The sequence below is a fragment of the Rhinoraja longicauda genome, chromosome 1 (genome assembly GCF_053455715.1).
Source record: "Rhinoraja longicauda isolate Sanriku21f chromosome 1, sRhiLon1.1, whole genome shotgun sequence".
NCBI classification, from domain to species: Eukaryota; Metazoa; Chordata; class Chondrichthyes; order Rajiformes; family Arhynchobatidae; genus Rhinoraja; species Rhinoraja longicauda.
This window is the reverse complement of record NC_135953.1, coordinates 78,666,296-78,690,295: the sequence shown is the minus strand read 5'-3', so window position 1 is coordinate 78,690,295 and position 24,000 is coordinate 78,666,296. Positions and strand designations below refer to the sequence as shown.

The 24,000-nt window shown below is 41.9% G+C and overlaps 1 protein-coding gene across 11 annotated transcripts in view; it reads right to left on the bottom strand.

Annotated features, from left to right (window-relative positions):
• The window catches only part of kcnip4a (potassium voltage-gated channel interacting protein 4a), a 742,411-nt gene that overhangs the window by 5,132 nt on the left and 713,279 nt on the right, over nt 1-24,000 (bottom strand). For 10 of the 11 annotated variants that reach the window (XM_078400665.1, XM_078400692.1, XM_078400711.1 and 7 more), the window contains 3 exons: nt 15,602-15,671; nt 4,997-5,067; nt 2,714-2,821 (listed from right to left, as the gene is read on the bottom strand). In XM_078400665.1, the coding sequence (XP_078256791.1) occupies nt 2,714-2,821; nt 4,997-5,067; nt 15,602-15,671 (249 nt within the window). The remainder of the gene's footprint in view (nt 1-2,713; nt 2,822-4,996; nt 5,068-15,601; nt 15,672-24,000) is intronic. The other variant, XM_078400727.1, reaches the window with a different exon arrangement.

Sequence of the window (24,000 nt, the reverse complement as noted above, 5' to 3'; positions counted from 1 at the left end):
TAATACTAGAAGTACTTGGAAATTGTTCTGGTTTTCTGGTCATTGAAGATAAAGATGGATTACGTGTGTGCTATTTTTGCATCTTGATACACTAAATGCAAGTAAATTGGAGTCATGATGCAAGGTCTTGACCTGAAATGTCAACCACCTCCTTGCTTCCACACATGCTGCCTGACTCGCTGAGTTCCTGCGGCATTGTTTTGTTTATGCAAGTAGTGTAGGAATGTTCAAGAATTTGAAGACGCATGAGAATTAACAATGGTGTGAAACTAATTTATTCACCCAACTCCTCTCTACATGCATATGTACATACACATCACTACGTTTTTCACACATTCATTTACAAATATCACATCATTGGAATTTAATGCAGTGAAATGTGAGGTGTTGCATTTTGGGAAGTCTAACATGGGCAGGACATACACAGTGAATGGTAGGGTTCTGGGTGGTGTTGTAGAGCAGAGGGGTCTAGCAGTGCAGGAGCCTTGAAGATGGAGTCGCAGGTAGATTGGGTGGTCAAAAAGGCTTTTGGCACATTGGCCTTCATCAGTCTATTGAGTATAGAAGTTGGCAGGTCATGTTGCAGTTGTATAAGACATTGGTGACGCCAATTTAGATTATTGTGTTCTGTTCTGGGCACCGTGTTATAGGAAAGATGTTGTCAAGCTGGAAAGGGTACAGAGAAGATTTAAGAGGATGTTGCCAGGAATAGAGGGTCTGAGCTATAGGGAGAGGTTGAGTAGGCTGGGACTCTATTCCATGGAGTGCAGGAGGATGAGGGGTGATTGTATAATGTATAAGATCATGAGAGGAATAGATTGGGTAGATGCATAGAGTCTCTTGCCCAGAGTGGGTGAATCGAGGATCAGAGGACATAGGTTTAAGGTGAAGGGGAAAAGATTTAATACAAAACTGAGGGGTAACGTTTTCACACAAAGGGTGATGGAAGTATGGAACAAACTGCCTGAGGAGGTAGTTGACGCAGGGACTATTCCAATATTTAAGAAACAGTTAGACATGGATACAGTACATGGATAGGACAGGTTTGGAAGGATATGAACCAAATGTGGGCAGGTGGGACTAGTGCAGGTGGGGAACATGTTGGCCGGTGTGGGCAAGTTGGGCTGAAGGGACTGTTTCCACACTGTATCACTCTATGAGTCTATGACTTACCCTTTCTGAAAGAATATTGCATATTTACATTATTATAATTTTAATAACTTTCTGCAGACTTTCTGAGTCCCTTTGATTTATTCATGGTCCTTGTATCCATTTTTAATTCAATTCAATAGAATTCTATGTAGCTACTTGCACATTCTCCACTGGGTCAGCTTCTGGCATGTAGTCATCATCACATAATTCTTCAATATTTTTGTATATTTCTTGCAAGAATTATGATTTAGTTGTATATTTCTGATTTTATCTCCAGTTTTCATTTGGAACATTTGAGTCAATCCTCCCACATCTCATTATCGAATATCAGATTCAATCAGTAGTGTTAACACACAAATGATATCATGTCTCCTATGCTGCATCTTTGCCTGACTTGAATTATGATTTCACTTTTTCCTCAACAACGTACCTTCCTCTTTCTCTTTTTCCTCAAAATGAGATTAACCTAAGCGCAATTGAGTTTTGAGTCTAATATGTACAGGCAACTTGGTTTCCCTCTTTCTTCCCTTTCTTCCTCTCCCCCTTTCCCTCACACCCTTTCCTCCCCTCCCCCTCACCTTTCCACTTATATTCCTCAATTCACAATTCTCACTTCTTCTATCCGTATCTCCTTATTTTACACTCTTTGTCTTTTCTTCTCTGGCCTTTGTCGAACTATCTCCCAATCTCCCAATCTCCCCCTCTCAACTGTATCTACCTAACATTGTCCTGCTCCCATCTCTTTTCCAGCTTTCTTAACCCCCCCCACCACCACACTCAGTATGCAAAAGGGTCCTGAACTGAAATGTGTTCTCCAGAAATGCTGCCTGACCTGACCTGTTGAGTTACTCCAGCACTTTGTGTCTTTTTTTGTTTCTTCTACCATATTTTAGTTACATTAATGTGATATGACCATTCTGGAGCTCTACATTTGATCAGCAGATTACAGATATTCTGATCCAAACACCGAATTTAGGCAAATATATTCTTGGCAAACTGATGTGCAGTAACTAAAAATTGTCTCCAATGGTTTTTTTTACCATTTGAGTGGAATTCATTTTAATTAAAGGCAGTTACAGATACTGACCAAAAGGGTACATTGCCACATCAGTGGAGGGGCAGGGAATCACTGAGGCCATTATAGAAACACTGCACAAAAGTCAAATTAACAACCATGGTAACAGAACAAAACAAATCTTCTTTGTAATTTAGAATAAATGAATGTAATCTGTTGAAATTGTTATGTTTGTGTATCTGCCTCTACAAATGTTGCCAACATCACATCATGACAAGGTCATCTATTTATTCATCATGCACATTGTTGTAGATACAACAATTAATGCTACATAATAGGAGATATTTTGGTGGTGAATGGAATCCAACAGTCATTGGATTTTAGTCAAAAGAAGAAAACAATTCAAGACACAGAGTCAAAACATCCTGCAGCATCTCCACATTTTAATAAACAAGGGGAATTGGAATACAGTTCGCAGCATGTTTCATCCAGTGTGCCAAGAAACTCGTTTTCAACGCTGTAATGCAGATGTATGCAGAACCTTACCTCCTTAGTTACAAATCCATCCTTATTTATATCATATAAATTGAATGCCCATTTTAGTTTATCCTGTATTGTTCCACGAAGTAAACCAGAAAGACCCAGGACAAAATCCTGAAATGATACAGAAAAATGATAAGGAAATGCTCAGTCTAGTATTTCAACATTCTGCATTAGGAGGTGGCTCTGGGATAGCAAATTGCACTACAAGATGTGTTAGGAAACCGACAACAGCTTGAAGTTGAACCAAACGTAGCACTTAAATATCACCACAGGGTGGCATTGTAGCAGAGGATTTCTGAAGAATGGAAAATATTGAAAAGTAAAAGGAAAAAAAGGCACAAAATGCTAGAGTAACTCAATGAGGCAACATCTGACCCGCTGAGTTACCCCAGCACATTGTGTCTTTTATTTGCATACCAGCATCTGTAGTTCCCTGTATCCTGAAAAGTTAAATGAATTCTTCAAAGCCTCCCCAGACAACCCCAACCCATCACACTAACCTCCTACCCCCCAACCCCCTCTTCAATGGTTGCAACCTCTGCTGTCCCTTAATTCTCTCAGAGTTATTGGGTTACGTCTGCGGGTACTGGACCACTTTACCTATTCCTGATGGCTGCTTATCTGTGCTTATGTTGATTCTGGTTTGGGTTGGTCAACATGCACACTGATCTATCAGACTTACATGACCGTCGTCTTTGCACCTCAGAATCATTTGAGACATTCGCAGAGATGTGACATGGTGTTGCATGGTTCAAGAAAACTGGTGCCACTTGACTCATGTCCCTTTCACAGATAATGTATCTGTCCTGTCATGGAGTTCTCAAAAATACCCCTCTCCTCCTCTCCCCCTCTCCCACATCCCTTTAGCAAAGCTATCACCAATTTTTACTATTTTGTATTCTCTTCACTTAATTTTACATTAAACTGATGTAAAACCATAGTTCTTTTGCAAAGCAAATTTAAGTAAAAGTCTGTAATCTGAAGAATTTACAAGAAAAGTTGTTTTCTTCCACAAACAGGAGTATTCCAATGACCCAATTTATCTGATGTGTCTCCCCAACAGTGACCCTGCACTCTGAATGTCTGTGAGGTTTACACTGTCAAGATTTCTCCAAGTGCTGATCAGCTCGGAGCTCTTTCTTATCAAGGATCTGTCATCCTTCTCCAAGTTCTTTTCCAGGTGATGTTCTTAACTTTGGGACCAACCCAAGGTTGACGACAACTGGTCAACAGAAAACAATTCTGGAGCGGCACGGTGGCGCAGCGGTAGAGTTGCTGCCTTACAGCGAATGCAGCACCGGAGACTCAGGTTCGATCCTGACTAGGGGGGGCTGTCTGTACGGAGTTTGTACGTTCTCCCCGTGACCTGCGTGGGTTTTCTCTGAGATCTTCGGTTTCCTCCCACACTCCAAAGACGTACAGGTATGTAAGTTAATTGGCTGGGCAAAATGTAAAAATTGTCCCTAGTGTGTGTAGGATAGTGTTGATGTGCGGGGATCGCTGGGCGGCGCGGACCCGATGGGTCAAAGGGCCTGTTTCCGCGCTGTATCTCTAAATCTAAAAATTTCCACTCAATGACACTAATCCCTGCCACAACTATAGATCACTTTGTCCACCCACGTGACTCACTTCACATTTTATGGTCCAATCTTGTCCATATTGTCCATCATTATTGTCCATCTTAGTATCTGTAAGAAGGAACTGCAGATGCTGATTTAAACTGAAGATAGACACCAAAAGCTGGAGTACCTCAACGGGTCAGGCAGCATCTCTGGAGAAAAGGAATAGATGACGTTTTAGTTCGAGACTGAAGAAGGGTTGAGACTGATCTCAGAGATGCAGCCTGACCCGTTGAGTTACTCCAGCTTTTTGTGTCTATCTTAAAGCACTTAGCATTGGTTGGCCAAAGTGAAGATTGATGCACCTATTACACACTGCACCGTTGATTTAACAAGATACTTTGAGTTCACTGTGCAGCAGATTTGGGAGATATTTTGTTAGACCATTGTCTCATATCTTTCCTGCATTTGCTCTGGCTGGTTCTCATCTGCTGTAAATATGCTTGTTACTGTGAACAGGGCTGCGGTTGCAACCTGATACTGTTAGTTGGACGTTTTTTGGGGCAATTGCATGAAAGACTGTGAAGGGACCGATGGATGATCAAACATATTGTGAAAAGAAACAAAAATCATGTCAGGTCACTTTAGCAAGGTTTTAAATCTTCAGGTTGACCAAAACGGTGCCAATTCTCAGAGTCAGTGAATTGTACAAAAAAGCAGCACTCACCTCAAAACTTACTGAACCATTATGGTCTGTGTCAAAGGCATTAAACAGAAAGTGTGCATATGTGGATGCATCTGGAATGGATAACATTGTATTAGTCTACAGTATAGTTGAAATATATGTGCAAAACTCTCAGTTATGATGAAGTTTATTTTTATCAGATTTGACATCAGAGTGAAGTGACACAGCATTAGACCCTTGAAAGAAATCAGAAATTCAAACAAGCCCTGACTGTCTGGTAAAATGCATATACTGTATTCAATTTTGCCTTACAAAGTAAATAGCCCTTCCAATTCGTCACACTTTTAGTCGCTGACATTTTCATTATCATCCTGTTAAATTTTATCAACAGCTTTTAGAGAGGCAGAATTCTTTCCTTGCTGAGACATTGTGCCTCTGCAGCTGACAAAATAAGGAATTGCTTCTCAATTAAAGATCGCCACATTGGTGTGATTTACTTGCGTTGCTGTTTCAAGAAAAACAGTCTCACAATTGTGAATTTTAACAGTAGCCCATTTATAATTTTAAATACCCTTTTGGTAATGAGGTATTAAGATCATGCATTTGTTTGGGAATTTAGGATATGGAAGGGAATGCAACTCTTCCATATCCGTTTTTGAGTGTATGGGCTGAGGAGGGAACATTGCTAAAACGGAAAACCTCATGACTGGACTTTAGAAGAATGAAGGGGAATCTCATTGAAACGTACAGAATAATGAAAGGATAGGATAGTGTGGATGTGGAGAGGAGGTTTCCACTAGTGGGAGAATCTAGTACTAAAGGTCAGAACCTCAGAATTAAATGACGTTCTTTTAGGAAGGAGATGAGGAGGAATTTCTTTAGTCATAGGGTGGTGAATCTGTGGAATTCTTTGCCACAGAAGGCTGTGAAGGCTAAGTCAGTGGATATTTTTTATAGACAATAGACAATAGGTGCAGGAGTAGGCCATTCAGCCCTTCGAGCCAGCACTGCCATTCAATGCGATCATGGCTGATCACTCTCAATCAGTACCCCGTTCCTGCCTTCTCCCCATACCCCCTCACTCCGCTATCCTTAAGAGCTCTATCCAGCTCTCTCTTGAAAGCATCCAACGAACTGGCCTCCACTGCCTTCTGAGGCAGAGAATTCCACACCTTCACCACTCTCTGACTGAAAAAGTTCTTCCTCATCTCCGTTCTAAATGGCCTACCCCTTATTCTTAAACTGTGGCCCCTCGTTCTGGACTCCCCCAACATTGGGAACATGTTTCCTGCCTCTAATGTGTCCAATCCCCTAATTATCCTATATGTTTCAATAAGATCCCCCCTCATCCTTCTAAATTCCAGTGTATACAAGCCTAATTGCTCCAGCCTTTCAACATACGACAGTCCCGCCATTCTGGGAATTAACCTAGTGAACCTACGCTGCACGCCCTCAATAGCAAGATTATCCTTCCTCAAATTTGGAGACCAAAACTGCACACAGTACTCCAGGTGCGGTCTCACCAGGGCCCGGTACAACTGTAGAAGGACCTCTTTGCTCCTATACTCAACTCCTCTTGTTATGAAGGCCAACATTCCATTGGCTTTCTTCACTGTCTGCTGTACCTGCATGCTTCCTTTCCAGTGACTGATGCACTAGGACACCCAGATCTCGTTGAACATCCCCTCTTCCTAACTTGACACCATTCAGATAATAATCTGCCTTTCTATTCTTACTTCCAAAGTGAATAACCTCACACTTATCTACATTAAACTGCATCTGCCATGTATCCGCCCACTCACACAACCTGTCCAAGTCACCCTGCAGCCTTATTGCATCTTCCACACAATTCACACTACCCCCCAGCTTAGTATCATCTGCAAATTTGCTAATGGTACTTTTAATCCTTTCATCTATCATATCATATCATATCATATCATATCATATCATATATATACAGCGCGGAAACAGGCCTTTTCGGCCCACCAAGTCCGCGCCGCCCAGCGATCCCCGCACATTAACACTATCCTACACCCACTAGGGACAATTTTTTACATTTACCCAGTCAATTAACCTACATACCTGTACGTCTTTTGAGTGTGGGAGGAAACCGAAGATCTCAGAGAAAACCCACGCAGGTCACGGGGAGGACGTACAAACTCCTTACAGTGCAGCACCCGTAGTCAGGATCGAACCTGAGTCTCCGGCGCTGCATTCGCTGTCTAAGTCATTAATGTATATCGTAAATAGCTGGGGTCCCAGCACCGAACCTTGCGGTACCCCACTGGTCACTGCCTGCCATTCCGAAAGGGACCCATTTATCCCCACTCTTTGCTTTCTGTCTGTCAACCAATTTTCTATCCATGTCAGTACCCTACCCCCAATACCATGTGCTCTAATTTTGCCCACTAATCTCCTATGTGGGACCTTGTCGAAGGCTTTCTGAAAGTCGAGGTACACCACATCCACTGACTCTCCCCTATCAATTTTCCTAGTTACATCCTCAAAAAATTCCAGTAGATTTGTCAAGCATGATTTTCCCTTCGTAAATCCATGCTGACTCGGAATGATCCTGTTACTGCTATCCAAATGCTCAGCAATTTCGTCTTTTATAATTGACTCCAGCATCTTCCCCACCACTGATGTCAGACTAACTGACAGAGATAGATAGATTCTTGATTAGTACAGGTGTCAGAGGTTATGGGGAGAAGGCAGGACAATGAGAGGGAGATTGAATGGCGGGCTGAATATACATTCTACTATTCTGACAATTATGACCTTATGACTTGAGTGGCCAATTCAGTTTGAGTATACATCATGATAATGCTTCCTTACTTGTGGTGTAAATTCTTTTGAGACAAGAAAATTGGAGCAATGGATCCCATGTGACTTATTTTACTTTAGAGATACAGCGTGAAAATAGGCTCTTCGGCCCACTGTGTCTGCGCCGACCAGCAATCCCCATTCACTGGCACTATCTTACACACTAAGCAGTGTCAGCGATGGCAGCCTTGCCAATGATCTGTCTGTCTTTTCGTCTTTTTTGTTATTTTTAGTGTGTTTTAAAAAATTTATGTTAATGTTCTCTGGTTTGTTTTACGTGGGGGGTGGGGGAGGGGGTCAGGGGAAACTTTTTTTCAATCTCTTAGCTTTCCGGAGATGCGATTGTTTTGTGGATCGTATCTCCGGTCGCTCTGCAGCCTAACATCATGGAGTTGGCGGCCTTGCTCGAGACTGACTTTGAGCCCCACTGCGGGGCCGTGGACTTACCATCGGAGCCTGTGATCCCTTGCCTGGGATCGATGCTCCAACTGCGGCCTGCGGATTTCAACATCGAGGAGCTCGCAGTCTCGGGTAGAGACTGATGTCAGGAAGCTCCAAAGTCGTAAGAGGTTCGACTAGCGCGGGGGAGCTGAGATCCCCCATTGCGGGAGCTTGATCACCCCGACGCGGAGGGCTCAAACGCCGGCTACGGGATCCAAGATCGTCCCATCAACGGAAGGCTCGAGGTCCCTGACCGCGGGAGAACAAAGAAGGGAAGAGATTGAACTTTTTTTCCGCCTTCCATCACAGTAAGGAATGTGGAGGAGTCACTGTGGTGGATGTTTATGTTAAAATGTATATTGTGCGTTTTTTAAAATTTATTCGTATGACTGTATGGCAAATCAAATTCCTCGTGTGTTGCAAAACACACTTGGCTAATAAAGTATGATTATGATTATGATTTACAATTTTACCAAAGCCAATTAACCAATTAACCTACAAAGCTGCACGTCTTTGGAACATGGGAGGAAACCAGAGCACCCAGAGAAAACTCTTTGGTAACAGGGGGAATGTGCAAATCTGTACAGACAGCACCTATAGTCAGAATCAAACTCGGGTCTCTGTAAGGTAGGAACTGTACTACTGCAGCACTGTGTTGCCCTTGTACAATACTGCCCCAGACAAGGAAATGGTCACAGACTCATTTACAACTGTGAATAGAGGATCATCTGATTCCCACAGTACTCTTCATAGTGAGGAGAAACAGCAGGCAGTATCTATGGAGGGAAATGTCCAGCTGCTGTGCTGGGTCAAGATTCTTCATCTGGACTGAAAGACTAAAGGGCATACGGACAGCATAAAGAGGTGAGGGGAGGGGAAGATAGGAGCTGGTAAACAATCAGTGTATCCAGGGCAGATGGAGTAAAGTGGTGAGGGAAGGAAGGAGATAGTAACTGAGGCTGGGAGGTGATAAGTGGATACAAAGGGCTACAAGGATTGTCACTAGTCTGGATCCAGGGATGAGGGGATTGTCCTCTGAGAGTGAGAAAGATTTGCCTACACTCACTAACATTCAGAAAAATGAGAGGCCAATCCCTTTGGGATATACAATATTCTGCAAGGGTTGAAATGCAAAGTGCTGGAGTAACTCAGTGGGCCAGGCAGCATCTCTGGAGGACATGAATAAGTAATGTTTTGGTTCAGGACGCTTCATTAGACTAATGGTGAATGGAGGGTCATCTAAACATAGAAGTGATCACACTTCTTTTCCAACTTTCACTCCCGTATTACAATCAGTCTGAAGAAGGGTCCCAACCTGATACGCCACCATTCCATATCCTCCAGACATGCTGTCTGACCCGCTACGTTACTCCAGCACTTTGTGTTCTACGCAAGCATCTACATGAAGTAAATTTTTATAGGATGTAAAAACATGTAGAAACAAGGAACTGCAGATGCTGGTTTATACCAAAGATGGACACAAGGTGCTGGAGTAACTCAGCGGATGAGGCAGCATCTCTGGAGAAATAGAAAGAGTGACGTTTCGGGTTGGCACTCTTCTTCATCCTTTGGCACTCTTCCTTTTTCTCCGGAGATGCTGCCTCATCCGCTGAGTTACTCCAGCACCTTGTGTCTATCTTTTTTTTTAGGATGTGATTTGTGTTGCAAAGGATTTATGATATTATCTCTAGTTAGGAAGAATGGGAACAGAAGTTCTAGAGCGGAAAAGAAATTAAGGGCAGGGCCAATTGTGAACGATGTGAGAGGGGAGGTAAATACAGAAGTTAAAGTGTTGTACTTAAATGCGCGTAGTATAAAAAATAAAGTGGATGAGCTTGAGGCTCAGTTAGTCATGGGCAAGTATGATGTTGTAGGGATCACTGAGACATGGCTACAAGAGGACCAGGGCTGGGAACTGAATATTCAGGGGTACACAACATATAGAAAAGACAGACAGGTGGGCAGAGGGGGTGGGGTTGCTCTGATGGTAAGGAATGATATTCATTCCCTTGCAAGGGGTGACATAGAATCAGGAGATGTTGAATCAGTATGGATAGAAATGAGAAATTGTAAGGGTAAAAAGACCCTAATGGGAGTTATCTATAGGCCCCCAAACAGTAGCCTCGACTTAGGGTGCAAGTTAAATCAGGAGATAAAATTGGCGTGTCAAAAATGTAATGCTACGGTGGTTATGGGAGATTTCAACATGCAGGTAGACTGGGAAAATCAGGTTGGAAATGGACCCCAGGAAAGAGAGTTTGTAGAGTGCCTTCGAGATGGATTCTTAGAACAGCTTGTACTGGAGCCTACCAGGGAGAAAGCAATTCTGGATTTAGTGTTGTGTAATGATCCTGATCTGATAAGGGGACTAGAGGTAAAAGAGCCATTAGGAGGCAGTGATCACAACATGATAAGTTTTACTCTGCAAATGGAAAGGCAGAAGGGAAAATCGGAAGTGTCGGTATTACAGTATAGCAAAGGGGATTACAGAGGCATGAGGCGGGAGCTGGCCAAAATTGATTGGAAGGAGGCCCTAGCAGGGAAGACGGTAGAACAGCAATGGCAGGTATTCCTGGGAATAATGCAGAGGTTGCAGGATCAATTTATTCCAAAGAGGTGGAAAGACTCTAAGGGGAGTAAGAGACACCTGTGGCTGACAAGGGAAGTCAGGGACAGCATAAAAATTAAGGAGAGGAAGTATAACATAGCAAAGAAGAGTGGGAAGACAGAGGATTGGGACTCTTTTAAAGAGCAACAAAAGTTAACTAAAAAGGCAATACGAGGAGAAAAGATGAGGTACGAGGGTAAACTAGCCAATAATATAAAGGAGGATAGCAAAAGTTTTTTTAGGTACGTGAAGAGGAAAAAAATAGTCAAGGCAAATGTGGGTCCCTAGACAGAAGCAGGGGAATTTATTATGGGGAACAAAGAAATGGCAGACGAGTTAAACCGTTACTTTGGATCTGTCTTCACTGAGGAAGATACACACAATCTCCCAAATGTTCTAGGGGCTGGAGAACCTAGGGTGATGGAGGAACTGAAGGAAATCCACATTAGGCAGGAAATGGTTTTGGGTAGACTGATGGGACTGAAGGCTGATAAATCCCCAGGGCCTGATGGTCTGCATCCCAGAGTACTTAAGGAGGTGGCTCTAGAAATAGTGGAAGCATTGGAGATCATTTTTCAATGTTCTATAGATTCAGGATCAGTTCCTGTGGATTGGAGAATAGCAAATGTTATCCCACTTTTTAAGAAAGGAGGGAGAGAGAAAACGGGTAATTATAGACCAGTTAGTCTGACATCAGTGGTGGGGAAAATGCTGGAGTCAATTATAAAAGACGAAATTGCTGAGCATTTGGATAGCAGTAACGGGATCGTTCCGAGTCAGCATGGATTTACGAAGGGGAAATCATGCTTGACAAATCTACTGGAATTTTTTGAGGATGTAACTAGGAAAATTGACAAGGGAGAGTCAGTGGATGTGGTGTACCTCGACTTTCAGAAAGCCTTCGACAAGGTCCCACATAGGAGATTAGTGGGCAAAATTAGGGCACATGGTATTGGGGGTAGGGTACTGACATGGATAGAAAATTGGTTAACAGACAGAAAGCAAAGAGTGGGGATAAATGGGTCCCTTTCGGAATGGCAGGCAGTGACCAGTGGGGTACCGCAAGGTTCGGTGCTGGGACCCCAGCTATTTACGATATACATTAATGACTTAGACGAAGGGATTAAAAGTACCATTAGCAAATTTGCAGATGATACTAAGTTGGGGGGTAGTGTGAATTGTGAGGAAGATGCAATAAGGCTGCAGGGTGACCTGGACAGGTTGTGTGAGTGGGCGGATACATGGCAGATGCAGTTTAATGTAGATAAGTGTGAGGTTATTCACTTTGGAAGTAAGAATAGAAAGGCAGATTATTATCTGAATGGTGTCAAGTTAGGAGGAGGGGGAGTTCAACGAGATCTGGGTGTCCTAGTGCATCAGTCAATGAAAGGAAGCATGCAGGTTCAGCAGGCAGTGAAGAAAGCCAATGGAATGTTGGCCTTCGTAACAAGAGGAGTTGAGTATAGGAGCAAAGAGGTCCTTCTACAGTTGTACCGGGCCCTGGTGAGACCGCACCTGGAGTACTGTGTGCAGTTTTGGTCTCCAAATTTGAGGAAGGATATTCTTGCTATGGAGGGCGTGCAGCGTAGGTTCACTAGATTAATTCCCGGAATGGCGGGACTGTCGTATGTTGAAAGACTGGAGCGATTGGGCTTGTATACACTGGAATTTAGAAGGATGAGGGGGGATCTTATTGAAACATATAAGATAATTAGGGGATTGGACACATTAGAGGCAGATAACATGTTCCCAATGTTGGGGGAGTCCAGAACAAGGGGCCACAGTTTGAGAATAAGGGGTAGGCCATTTAGAACGGAGATGAGGAAGAACTTTTTCAGTCAGAGGGTGGTGAAGGTGTGGAATTCTCTGCCTCAGAAGGCAGTGGAGGCCAGTTCGTTGGATGCTTTCAAGAGAGAGCTGGATAGAGCTCTTAAGGATAGCGGAGTGAGGGGGTATGGGGAGAAGGCAGGAACGGGGTACTGATTGATAGTGATCAGCCATGATCGCATTGAATGGTGGTGCTGGCTCGAAGGGCTGAATGGCCTACTCCTATTGTCTATTGTCTATAGCTGCAAGATCCTCTCTTACATCCCAGAACACATTTAGTTTGATTTAGTTTAGTTTCGTTTAGTTTTCACTTTAGAAATTTTATTTTAACTTTTAATGTTATATTTAAACTTAAAGGCCATCATGTAATGTTTTATTGGTATCTGCCTTGCACAGCTTTTCAATCGCTAAAATGGCCTTCTCAACATACTGCACATAATTTTGTTTCCCCCACGTCCTCATCAATATTTCTGTGACCTTGGTCTTTTATATCATCCTTCTCCAAAGCACCCTCTCCCTCATCACCTTAACCATGATATAAAGGACCAAGGCCAAGGAAGGACTCAGGACAGCTGTTGTCCATGTTATTCATTGGAGACAATACCATAGGCATTGGAGAGTGTTCTGTTTTTATGCTTATGATATCCATTCATTCTTTATGCTTTCTGACTGGTTGTCTACTATTCAGTTCCAGAGTAGTAAAATATCAGGAATCCTAAAACCATTAGTCTCTGCATCATTAACATTCACTCATCCCCCTTCCTGGCCAGTGTCTCAGATGCAGACAATCTATTTGTAACCTTAGACTTTTCAATGTTAAGGTTGGCTTCTGTCTCATTTCCTCTCCATGATAAAGGCACCATCTTCCCTTCTTCAGAACATTTACAACTTTCAAATGGGAGGGAATGGTATTCATTATTGACAATTATCTGCTATAACCCCATAAGGAATAATCTTTACTTAAGTAGTAGAAATAAAATAATGCAGATGCAGATTAATACATAAAAAGACACAAAGTGCTGGTGTAACTCCACTGGTCAGGCAGTATCTCTGGAGAACATGGATAGGAAATGTTTTGAGTCAAGACTCTTCTTCAGACTCTGTCTGGAAGTGGATCTGGAATCCAGATGAGTTGAGGTAAGGTTTGGCGGAGTCATTGGTGGCAGTCTGTGGGCAGCCGGAGTGCAGGTAGGGGTCTGCAATGGCGGTGGTGACGGGAACTGTGGCCTGGAGGCAGCCGGGGAGGCAGTGCAGGTTGGCACAAGCAACCAAGCCTAGCAGTTAAGTTGGCAAACCCGGCATGGAAGTGGCAGGGGTGGCGTCGGGAACCCAGCCTGGAAGCAACTGAGGAGGCAGTGTGCGCTGGGGGTGGCATCGACAGCCTTGCCTAGTAGTGAAAGTCGGTAGGTCTGTCCGCTATAACCAAAATCTGTTATAACGAGGTCCATAAAAATGAGGGTTTACTGGATAGGTTTGTCACTTCAGAGTCATTCATTCAAATGCATCATGGGCAATTTAGTACCCTCACTTTTGTATAAATCCCAACTTGTCCAAAAATCTGTTGTCCATATTGTATGCTGCACCAACTCTTGATGTCTATCCCTCCTGACTTTGTTAACATACACTGGCACCTCTTGGCCCAATGCATTCTTTAAAATTCTCATCCTCGTATCTAACTTTCTTCATTGTTTCCATTTCCTCATCTCTGCAACCTCTTCCAGCCATACAATCTGCCAGACCACCCATTGTAAATTTGTATTTTGTACGTTCCCCAAACCATACTGGCAAGTAGCATATTACTCCATTAACAGCAACTATACAGTTTCCTTCTGAGGTGCAACTCTTCAGAATTTGTTCCTCCAATCTTCTTTGTATCTGCTTCCTCAATTAAGATTCTGCTCAATACTCATTTTCGATGAAGATTTTAATTGCCCTTTCTTTGATGTATTGTCTGTTTTGTCTTCATGAAGCGTAATTTTACATTACATGCACAGGTCTATGAACTGGTTCTTGAACTACACAACCTTCTGCAATAGAGTAACCAAGATTAGGTGAAAGTCAATGATGTAAGTGATTTAAACTATTTTACTTGTACTTTAAATGCAAGAAGAAACATTTGTTGGTTTTGCAAGTTTGTAAGACGTATTTGTTTGTGGATTGAATACATCTATTATTTTATATCGTAGTTAATTTAGATTCTAAGTTAGAAATTTTTTTTTTAATTTCTTAAACTCAGTGTCTTGCTGTTTAAATCCAGTGTAAATTTTCCAGCAGCAATTTAACTTTGTTTTAAGTTAAATCTGTCATAACTTTTACACATTGTTAAATTTGATTTTAGATGGGTATGGTACTATCGATTCTGTAAATAGACAATAGACAATAGACAATAGGTGCAGGAGGAGGCCATTCGGCCCTTCGAGCTAGCACCGCCATTCAATGTGATCATGGTTGATCATTCTCAATCAGTACCCCGTACCTGCCTTCTCCCCATACCCCCTGACTCCACTATCCTTAAGAGCTCTATCCAGCACCCTCTTGAAATCTTGAGTTACCAGTGAATTCACTGAAAATAAAACCGTTAAATATTCCAGTGACTATTGTCCATTCCTGGCAAAAAACAATTACACCCATGGCTGTCACCTAATCTTGGTTTCACTCTTGCAATGGCATCAGAAGGTAATGGAGTTCAAGATCCATTTTAGAGACGTGCACATAATAATAGTGTTATGTTTCTGCCCATGTCTACCAATATTACTAAAATGGATGACCTGGAATTGTCATCATTATTTATGACAGCTTGCCATATGCAAGATGTGGTAGCTATTTGTTATCCACATTCCAGCAATGATTACATTTCCAAGATATTCTCATTGGTATGGCCATGTGTTGGGACAACATGGGAAGATTATCTTAATATAGTTACTGGTGTCATTTCTATAAATACTCACCACCTTGGGGAAAAAACTGGGCATAAATCTCTTTGAATGTCTCTTCATTGACGATCCCACTGGGACATTCCTGTAAGTGAGCAAACAAAAAATAAATAAGTCCGATATGCTGAAACCAAGTATAAAGTTAAATTGATCTCTGTATTAACAAAAATAGTCACTGTAAATCAGATACATGCACGTCAATGTAGTTGCTCACATAAAAATAATTGTTGCATTGAACTGTATTAGAAATCATTTAATATGGTTGTGGTTCCAAAATCCATCTAAATATTGATTAGGTTCCTGGAATAAAGTAACTTTCAGGCTCATGATCTACAAATTAACAACAACAAATGGTTTGTGACCTGATAATCGTGAAACCACACAATGTACAGAAATATACTATGTGCATTGTAAACTGTGTTGAAAGTAAGATCTTCAATTAATTGATTATTAACTCGAATGGATGTTCCTTCGCTGCACTACTAAACGGTTTATGTTTCAAGGAAGAAACATGACATATAGATTGTGGTGGGAACATTTAGACTAAGGCATTTAAAAAAAAATCTTCTTTTTTAACTACTGGAAATGTCATTTCATTAAAGAGGAGTCTTCAATAATCTTCAGTGTTCTAATAGTTCTCATTGATCAATTGATAATCAAAGGTCATTGACCCACAATTTTAACCCTATTTCCTGCTCCAAAGACGTTACAGGACTTGTTGAATTGGTACATTACTTCAGTCTCTAATCCTACCTCAGCAACAGAACATTACGGACTACCTTCTGCACTATCATGGATTTGTTTACTAATTGTGTTTTGCACAAATGGCTTATTTTTGCAGTCTTTCTTTCACTGTCTTAGAGAATTTCTATGTAATTTGTGTCATTAATGTATAATTTATATTTATGTGTGTTCTTTGAGTCTATGTGCCTGTAATACTGCTGCAGGCAAAGTTTTTATTGTACCTATCCTCGCCCTGTTTATGTATTTGACAATAAAATAATTTTGACTTGACTTGGATTACCACCATCATCAACCACCTCCCTACCCAACAATTATTTGTGCACATTCTGCTCCCCATTTCGTTCTCAAACTGTGGTAACTTTTTTCAGAGGCACAGGCCCAATACATGATTTACCTGAGATTAGAGTACAAAATATATCCAAATAATCCAAATCCAAATACTACTGATAATAATAATATTATATTCCTTTATTCGTTCCACACCGGGGAAATTTACAATGTTACAACAGCAAAGTGGATAGCAAGAGATCATTCATTATAAATAAAAGTAAAGACAAGGATAAATTGGCTTCAGTTTTCTGTGTATTCTTAACTGTTACTGTTGACTCATCTGCTGAGAGCAGTGCTGGTTGTGCAGTCTCACAGCAGCAGGAAGGAAGGACCTCCTATATCTCTCCTTCACGCACTTGGGGTGAAGGAGTCTGTCACTGAAGGAGCTACTCAGTGCAGTGACAGTGTCCTGCATGGGGTCGTTGTCCGGCAGCGATGTTAACTTTGCCATCATCCTCCTCTCTCCCACCACCTGCACTGAGTCGAGGGGGCTCTGAATCCAAATCATCCAAATCCAAGTAATAAACTGTATTTTCCAATAGTTTTTGAAGGGATAAATGGTTCTCCCTTCCATCACTACCTAATCCCACTTCCTTTCACAGAGTAGCTGTCCTTGAAACCACCGGAGATGTAGCTCCTTTTACCTCTTCCCTTCCACTTTCCAGACAACTGCATATTCTTTTCAAGTGAAGCATTACTTATTCCAGTTAGGTGTACTGGATTTTCTGTTGTGGAAAATGGAGTGAAGTAGGCAAGTAAGGATGGGTCTGAAGAAGGGTCTCGACCTGAAACGTCACCCGTTCCTTCTCTCCAGAGATGCTGTCTGTCCCGCTGAGTTACTCCAGCATTTTATGTCCACCTTCGATTTAAACCAGTATGTGCAGTTCTTTCTTACACAAGTAAGGATGGGGGTGGGTTGAATGCCAAGAACATTGCAGCAGAACAGAATCTGCCGAGGCTGTTATTCCCAGGCACAGCAGGTCCCAACCATTCACCCGTATCACAACATGTCCTTTAATTCCAGGCAGCCTTATGCCATTTGGCTTTCACCAATTCATAACAGTTAGAATCTCCCATCCCCCATATTTGAGGCTTAGTCCATTATAGTTACCGAGTCAGAAACAGGCTTTTTGACCCAACTTGTCCATGCCAACCAAGATGCCGCATCTAAACTGTCCTAATTTGTCCAGATCTCAATGAACCTTTCCCATCCATGTACCTATTCAAATGTTTTTAACATATTGTTGTTGTACCTGCCTCAGCTACTTCCTTTGGCTGCTCTTTCCATTTCCCCACTATTCTCAATGGAAAATGTTGTCCCTCAGGTTCCTATTAAATCTTTCCCCCTTCAATTTAAACCTAATCCTACTAGTTCTTGATTGTTCTAAAAGACTGTGCATTCATCCTATCTTTTCCTCTCGTGACTTGATACCGCTCGATTGGATCACCCTTCAGCCTCCTGAGCCCCAAGGAATAAAGTCCTAACCTGCTCAACCTCTCCCTATAGCTCTGGCTGTTGAGTACTGGCAACAGTCTCAAAAGTCTTCTCTGCACTCTTTCAAACTTAATGACATCTTTTCTGTAGCGGGGTGTCTGAAAACTGAACACAATACTCCGTGAGGTCTCACCTATGTATTGTACAACTGCTGAGTAAGATCACAAAGTTCTATAATCAATGTCTTTTTGTGCCAGGGAAATGGGAATTATGCATTTATGTTACCCTTTAATGTCCATTTTAAATTTGTTCCTCAGCTCTTTTGTTGTTCATGAAAAGATTTACAGCTGGTAGATATCTATCTTCAGTACCGTATATGGATTGTCACCAGTCATAAATTGAAAAGGAACAAATATAATTATACTTGGTCGAATGAAAACTATCATCTGATCATTTGGCTTTTTCTTTTTTTCAGTAGGAAATTGAGATCATAATTTCTACTGATGGTGGAATATTGATACATTAGCTGAAGTACCATCTTTTCTAAGATGTTTCATCATGGCACCATTCCATCCATTAATTTAGTTGCTTATAAACCTCCTGTGATATTGGATCTGATATGGCTTGCAAAGTCCACTGGTTGCAATTGCAACCAGCAATTATCTTATGTCCGAACATACCTCGCCTGAGTGTGTAAGGTCTGTCCTTCTGGCATATCTGTTGCAGATCCACACGGCGCTCCTTTCCCCAATCTTTGTAACATTATCTACTTCCTCTCTGAAAACCTCCAATGATTAAACTTCTAAAACCATTTGGGGAAGAAAATTCCAGAGATTCACCACCCTCTGCAAGAAGAAATTCTTAAGCACTTCAGTTTTAATTGAATGCACCTACTCATTCCACCCCTCTTTCATTTTACAACTGCTTCCCTTGTTCAAATCTCTTCCGCTCATGGAAACATCTCATAATCTATTCCATCAATCCCCCATGGCCTTACATGTTTGAATAAGATCATGTTCATTCTTCTAAACCCCAAAGAATACAGATCTAATTTCTGCGATGAGAATTAAATGTCATTTCTCCAAGCCTCTGCAATAAAGTCCAATATGCCATTTGCCTTTCTAATCACTTGTTGCACCTGCTTCCTAATGTTTTGATTTCATGCACAAGAACACCAAGATCCCTCTGTATGCCATTTACAATCTCTCTCAATTAGCTAAGTCTGCCTTTTATTTCCTTCCAGTGAAGAGAATGATCTCCACTTTGCTACATTAAAACCCATTCGACAAGAATTTTCCCAGCTAATCTATCTCCTGATGCAGTCCAAATATCCTCATCACAGCATGTCCTCCCGCTAATTTCTGTGTCATTAGCAAACTTGGATGTTTTACATTTTATTAAATATTAAAAACAATTAAGATTCCACAAACATTAAACATTAAACAAACTCAAGTTAAAAAAATAAAACTAAAAATTAAGGGATTGGACAGGCTAGATGCAGGAAAAATGTTCCCCATGTTGGGGGAGTCCAGAACCAGGGACCACAGTTTAAGAATAAGGGGTCGGCCATTTAGGACTGAGATGAGGAAAACCTTTTTCAGCCAGAGAGTTGTGAACCTGTGGAATTCTCTGCCACAGAGGCAGTGGAGGCCAATTCACTGCATGTATTCAAGAGAGTTAGATATAGCTCTTGAAGCTAACGGAATCAAGGGATATATATGGAGAAGTGTCTGATAGTCTTCCAGACATCCACATCTGCGCCAGGTGTGACGAGATGGGGCTCCTAAGGGACCGTATTAGGAACCTGGAGCGGCAGATTGATGACCTCCGTCTGATCAGGGAGAGTGAGGAGGTTATAGATAGGAGTTACAGGGAGGTGGTCACTCCTAGACCACGGGAGGTAGACAAGTGGGTCACTGTTAGGGGGGGCAAGGAACAAAGGCAGGGACTAGGGAGTACCCCGGTGGCTGTACCCCTTGGAAATAAGTACTCCTGTTTAAGTACTGTTGGGAGGGACAGCCTACCTGGGGGCAGCGACGGTGCCCGGGCCTCTGGCAAGGAGTCCGGCCCTGTTGCTCAGAAGGGTAGGGAAAGGAAGAGGAGAGCAGTAGTAATAGGGGACTCTATAGTGAGGGGGTCAGATAGGCGTTTCTGTGGACGCAGTCGGGAGACCCGGATGGTGGTTTGCCTCCCTGGTGCCGGTGTCCGGGATGTGTCTGAGCGTGTCCAGGATATCCTGAAAGGGGAGGGAGAGGAGCCAGAGGTCGTGGTACATATAGGTACCAACAATATAGGTAGGATAAGGGAAGAGGTCCTGAAAGGAGAATTCAGGGGGCTAGGAAGAGAGTTAAAAAAAAGGACTTCCAAAGTAATAATCTCAGGCTTACTGCCTGTGCCACGCGATAGTGAGAATAGGAATGGAGTGAGGTGGAGGATAAATACGTGGCTGAGGAACTGGTGCAGGGAGCAGGGTTTCAAGTTTCTGGATCATTGGGACCTCTTCTGGGGGAAGTATGACCTGTACAAAAAGGACGGGTTGCATCTGAACCCGAGGGGAACCAATATCCTGGCGGGGAGATTTGCTAAAATAACTGCGGAGACTTTAAACTAGTACGGTTGGGGGGAGGGACTCAAACACAGATAGCTAATAGGCAGTGTGTGAGGCAGGAGGCAGAAAAGGGAAACACTCAGACCCAATATGTAGGAGAGAAAGAAGGGAAAAGAAATATACTGAGAATAAGAAATGATGGGTCCCTTAAATGTGTATATTTTAATGCTAGGAGCATTGTAAGAAAGGTGGATGAGCTTAGAGCCTGGATTGACATCTGGAAGTATGATGTTGTGGCGATCAGTGAAACATGGTTGCAGGAGGGTTGCGATTGGCAATTAAATATTCCAGGATTTCATTGTTTCAGATGTGATAGAATCGGAGGGGCAAGAGGTGGGGGTGTTGCATTGCTTGTCAGGGAGGATATCACAGCAGTGCTTTGGCAGGGTACTGATTCTGGATGATCAGCCATGATCGTATTGAATGGCGTATTGGTGCTGGCTCGAAGGGCAGAATGGCCTACTCCTGCACCTATTTTCTATGTTTCTATGTTTTTATGTTTCTATCCCTGTCAAAACTATTAGAAGGTTTCATTTGTGAAACATTGACTTCATGAAACAGGTGATAGAAAAGGTGAAACATGGAGCATGTATCCTGGCTGAGCATTATCAGCTGAATAGTAGACGATAATGAAAGATAGACACAAAAAGCTAGAGTAACTCAACGGGACAGGCAGTATCTCTGGAGAGAAGGAATGGGGGACATTTCGGGTCGAGATAATGTTTGACAGTGCATGCGTCAGCAGCACCTCAACAGTTGAAATGCACAAAATGAGATTGAGGAAAATAACTCTTTAATAATGTGATCAGTAAAATTGTGTAATTTGAAACAGTGTTCTAGGAGACAAGATTGAAGAAAAGAGATTACATTTGAAATCATTTAAACTTAGATATCAATCATAAAGACCTGCATCTTATCTTGGATTGTCTGTGAATGAAATGACCTTCAATTATCACACTTAAGTTATTTCTGATTCATCAAAGATAACATTGGGATTGTTTAAGATTCTCAGTATTACTAAAAGAGGATACTTGTAATGAACTAGTTCTGGGGATTGCAATGTTAGCAAAACTGACATAACTCTTTTTTTTGGTAAGCTATGGTTTTATTACTTTTGAAGCACCAGGATATATTGAAAACTGCCATAACATTGGTTTCTCAACTTCTTAGTTCCGCTGTGTAGAAAATCAAAAGTGAACGGTATATAGTCATTGGTAAAGATACTTTCCTTTCAAATGACAAAGAATGGCCATAATTCAATAACGCAGCCTACAACTTGGTATGCTCAATGCCAGGAAATGCCTATGAAAGCTGGTGCTACTGAAATTTACTTGCACATTCCAATTTTTTAAGACTATTAGGAAGAACTCCTTCTTTCCCAATTTTTTGTAAGCTTTGGAGAGAGTTAACACTAGTCATTGATACCACTTGATCTCTGTGGTGTGAGATATTGTAAACCCTAATACCTCGAGTGCCTCATTGAAATATCATCTAAGGTACTGCAAGGCCCAAAATTTATCTCCAGTAAGATGTGCAACCACATTGGGCTGATTCATGACTGTTGCTGTTTACTCACAGAAGGACCAGGGTTTCCGAATATTAAAGGCTCAAACTGGATATTGACTGAATAAATAAAGGGTCAGCCACCTCTCCCTTACAGCCATGAGCAGCCTGAATCAAGTTGGGACTCCTGTCGTAAAACTTCCAGGTTGATTTTAAGCCCATTCACCATCAAATATGAAAATAAACCCTAAAGATTAAAAAAATAGTCCCAATTAAATTGAACAGAAATGAGTTTTTTTAAAGAGGAGACAAACATCTACCAAAAGAGGACTCCCAAAGCTGCTCCATCTTTCCTCACTGCTCTGATCACAGGAAGTAGCCCTTCAAGGGCCCCATCACAATACGCCCAGCACAACCCAGCACAAGGAAGCTCGTAAAGAGAGAATGTAATATAAAGATGGGAGGCAGGTGGCAGAGTCTGCTCACGAGCAGAGAAACTCTTAGAGATCCAAGCACAGTGGGCACTGGAAGCATCTTACACATGCAGAAGACATTGAAAGCTGGAGGTTGCCAGCAAAGTGCCTGTAAGGGCACGACTGCCCTCGATGAATGGGTGCATTATTAGGTGCCTGCAGCCAAATGCATTCAACAAAAATCAATGGTCTTCTGCTTTGCTGATTGAGCTAGTTTTGATGCAACGCAATGCAGCGGTCAGCTCATCTCAGCAGAAGCAGCCTAAAAGGATCCTGAGGCAAGGGCTCTGAAAGTGAGGGTGATCCTGAATTTAACCTTGAGAGCAGGCACTTCACTCTTGTGAAGTGAACCATTATTCGAGTCTGAAGAAGGGTCCCAACCTGAAACATCACCTATCTTCAGTGATGCCTGGGCTATTGAGTTACTCCAGCACTTTGTGTCCTTTTGTGCAAGCCAGCATCTGCAGTTCCTTGTTTCCTTGGTGACTTCTTTATATTTTTAAGAAGTCACCAACAAACCTCAAGCAGTAAATAAGCTCACTCTTGCAGTTCAGACAAAAAGATCCACCAGTAAAGAGGGGAGCTTTCAATTTTTAGTGAATGCATCTGTTCCATTCATGAATGGGAAGAGTTTTCAAATGTAGTATCACAAAGCTCCCAAAAGTGCATCATTCATGCACTGAAATTTACCTGCGAGGTAACTTCCTGCCATAACTACCCTTTGAACAAGGAAGTTGTCACCTGCATGCACTATTTCTTCTCTGACCCTGTGGAGGACTCATAGTTGCATGCATTAATTTGGTGCCCACAATTCCTGGGAGCTGTTGTGATAAGATTTAATGTGTTACCTCTTGTTGTAGAAAAAGTGCTACTAAGAAGTTTAATTCTAATGCCAACAATGTATGCCATACAAGAGAAGACACTGGTGTTAATGGATTTAAGTTTTTTTGAGCTTTTTAAGAATATTAGTTAGATGCTAACAACACTTTTACCCTGAAAAATTGTGCAGCTAAATATTTAGATCAAGGCTTTGTAATTTGTACAGGATGGATTACACAAAAAAAGGCCGATATTTTCTGAGAAGAAAATTTAGCTGATTTGTGACAGGTTGTAATGAATTTGGTTAGAACCAGCCAAAAAGGAATTATTCTGCTTTCATTACCTGTTGCCCAATGTAGTTTGGGAAGAAAACTTAAGATCAGCTTCAGAGTTTGAGTTACAGGTAAGTTTACTCAGTATTTGTCTCCAAAGTCATTATAGAAAACAAGTGAGCAACAAAAATTCAGTTTTTAAATATTTTTCATTTTCCTCAGAGGGCTAT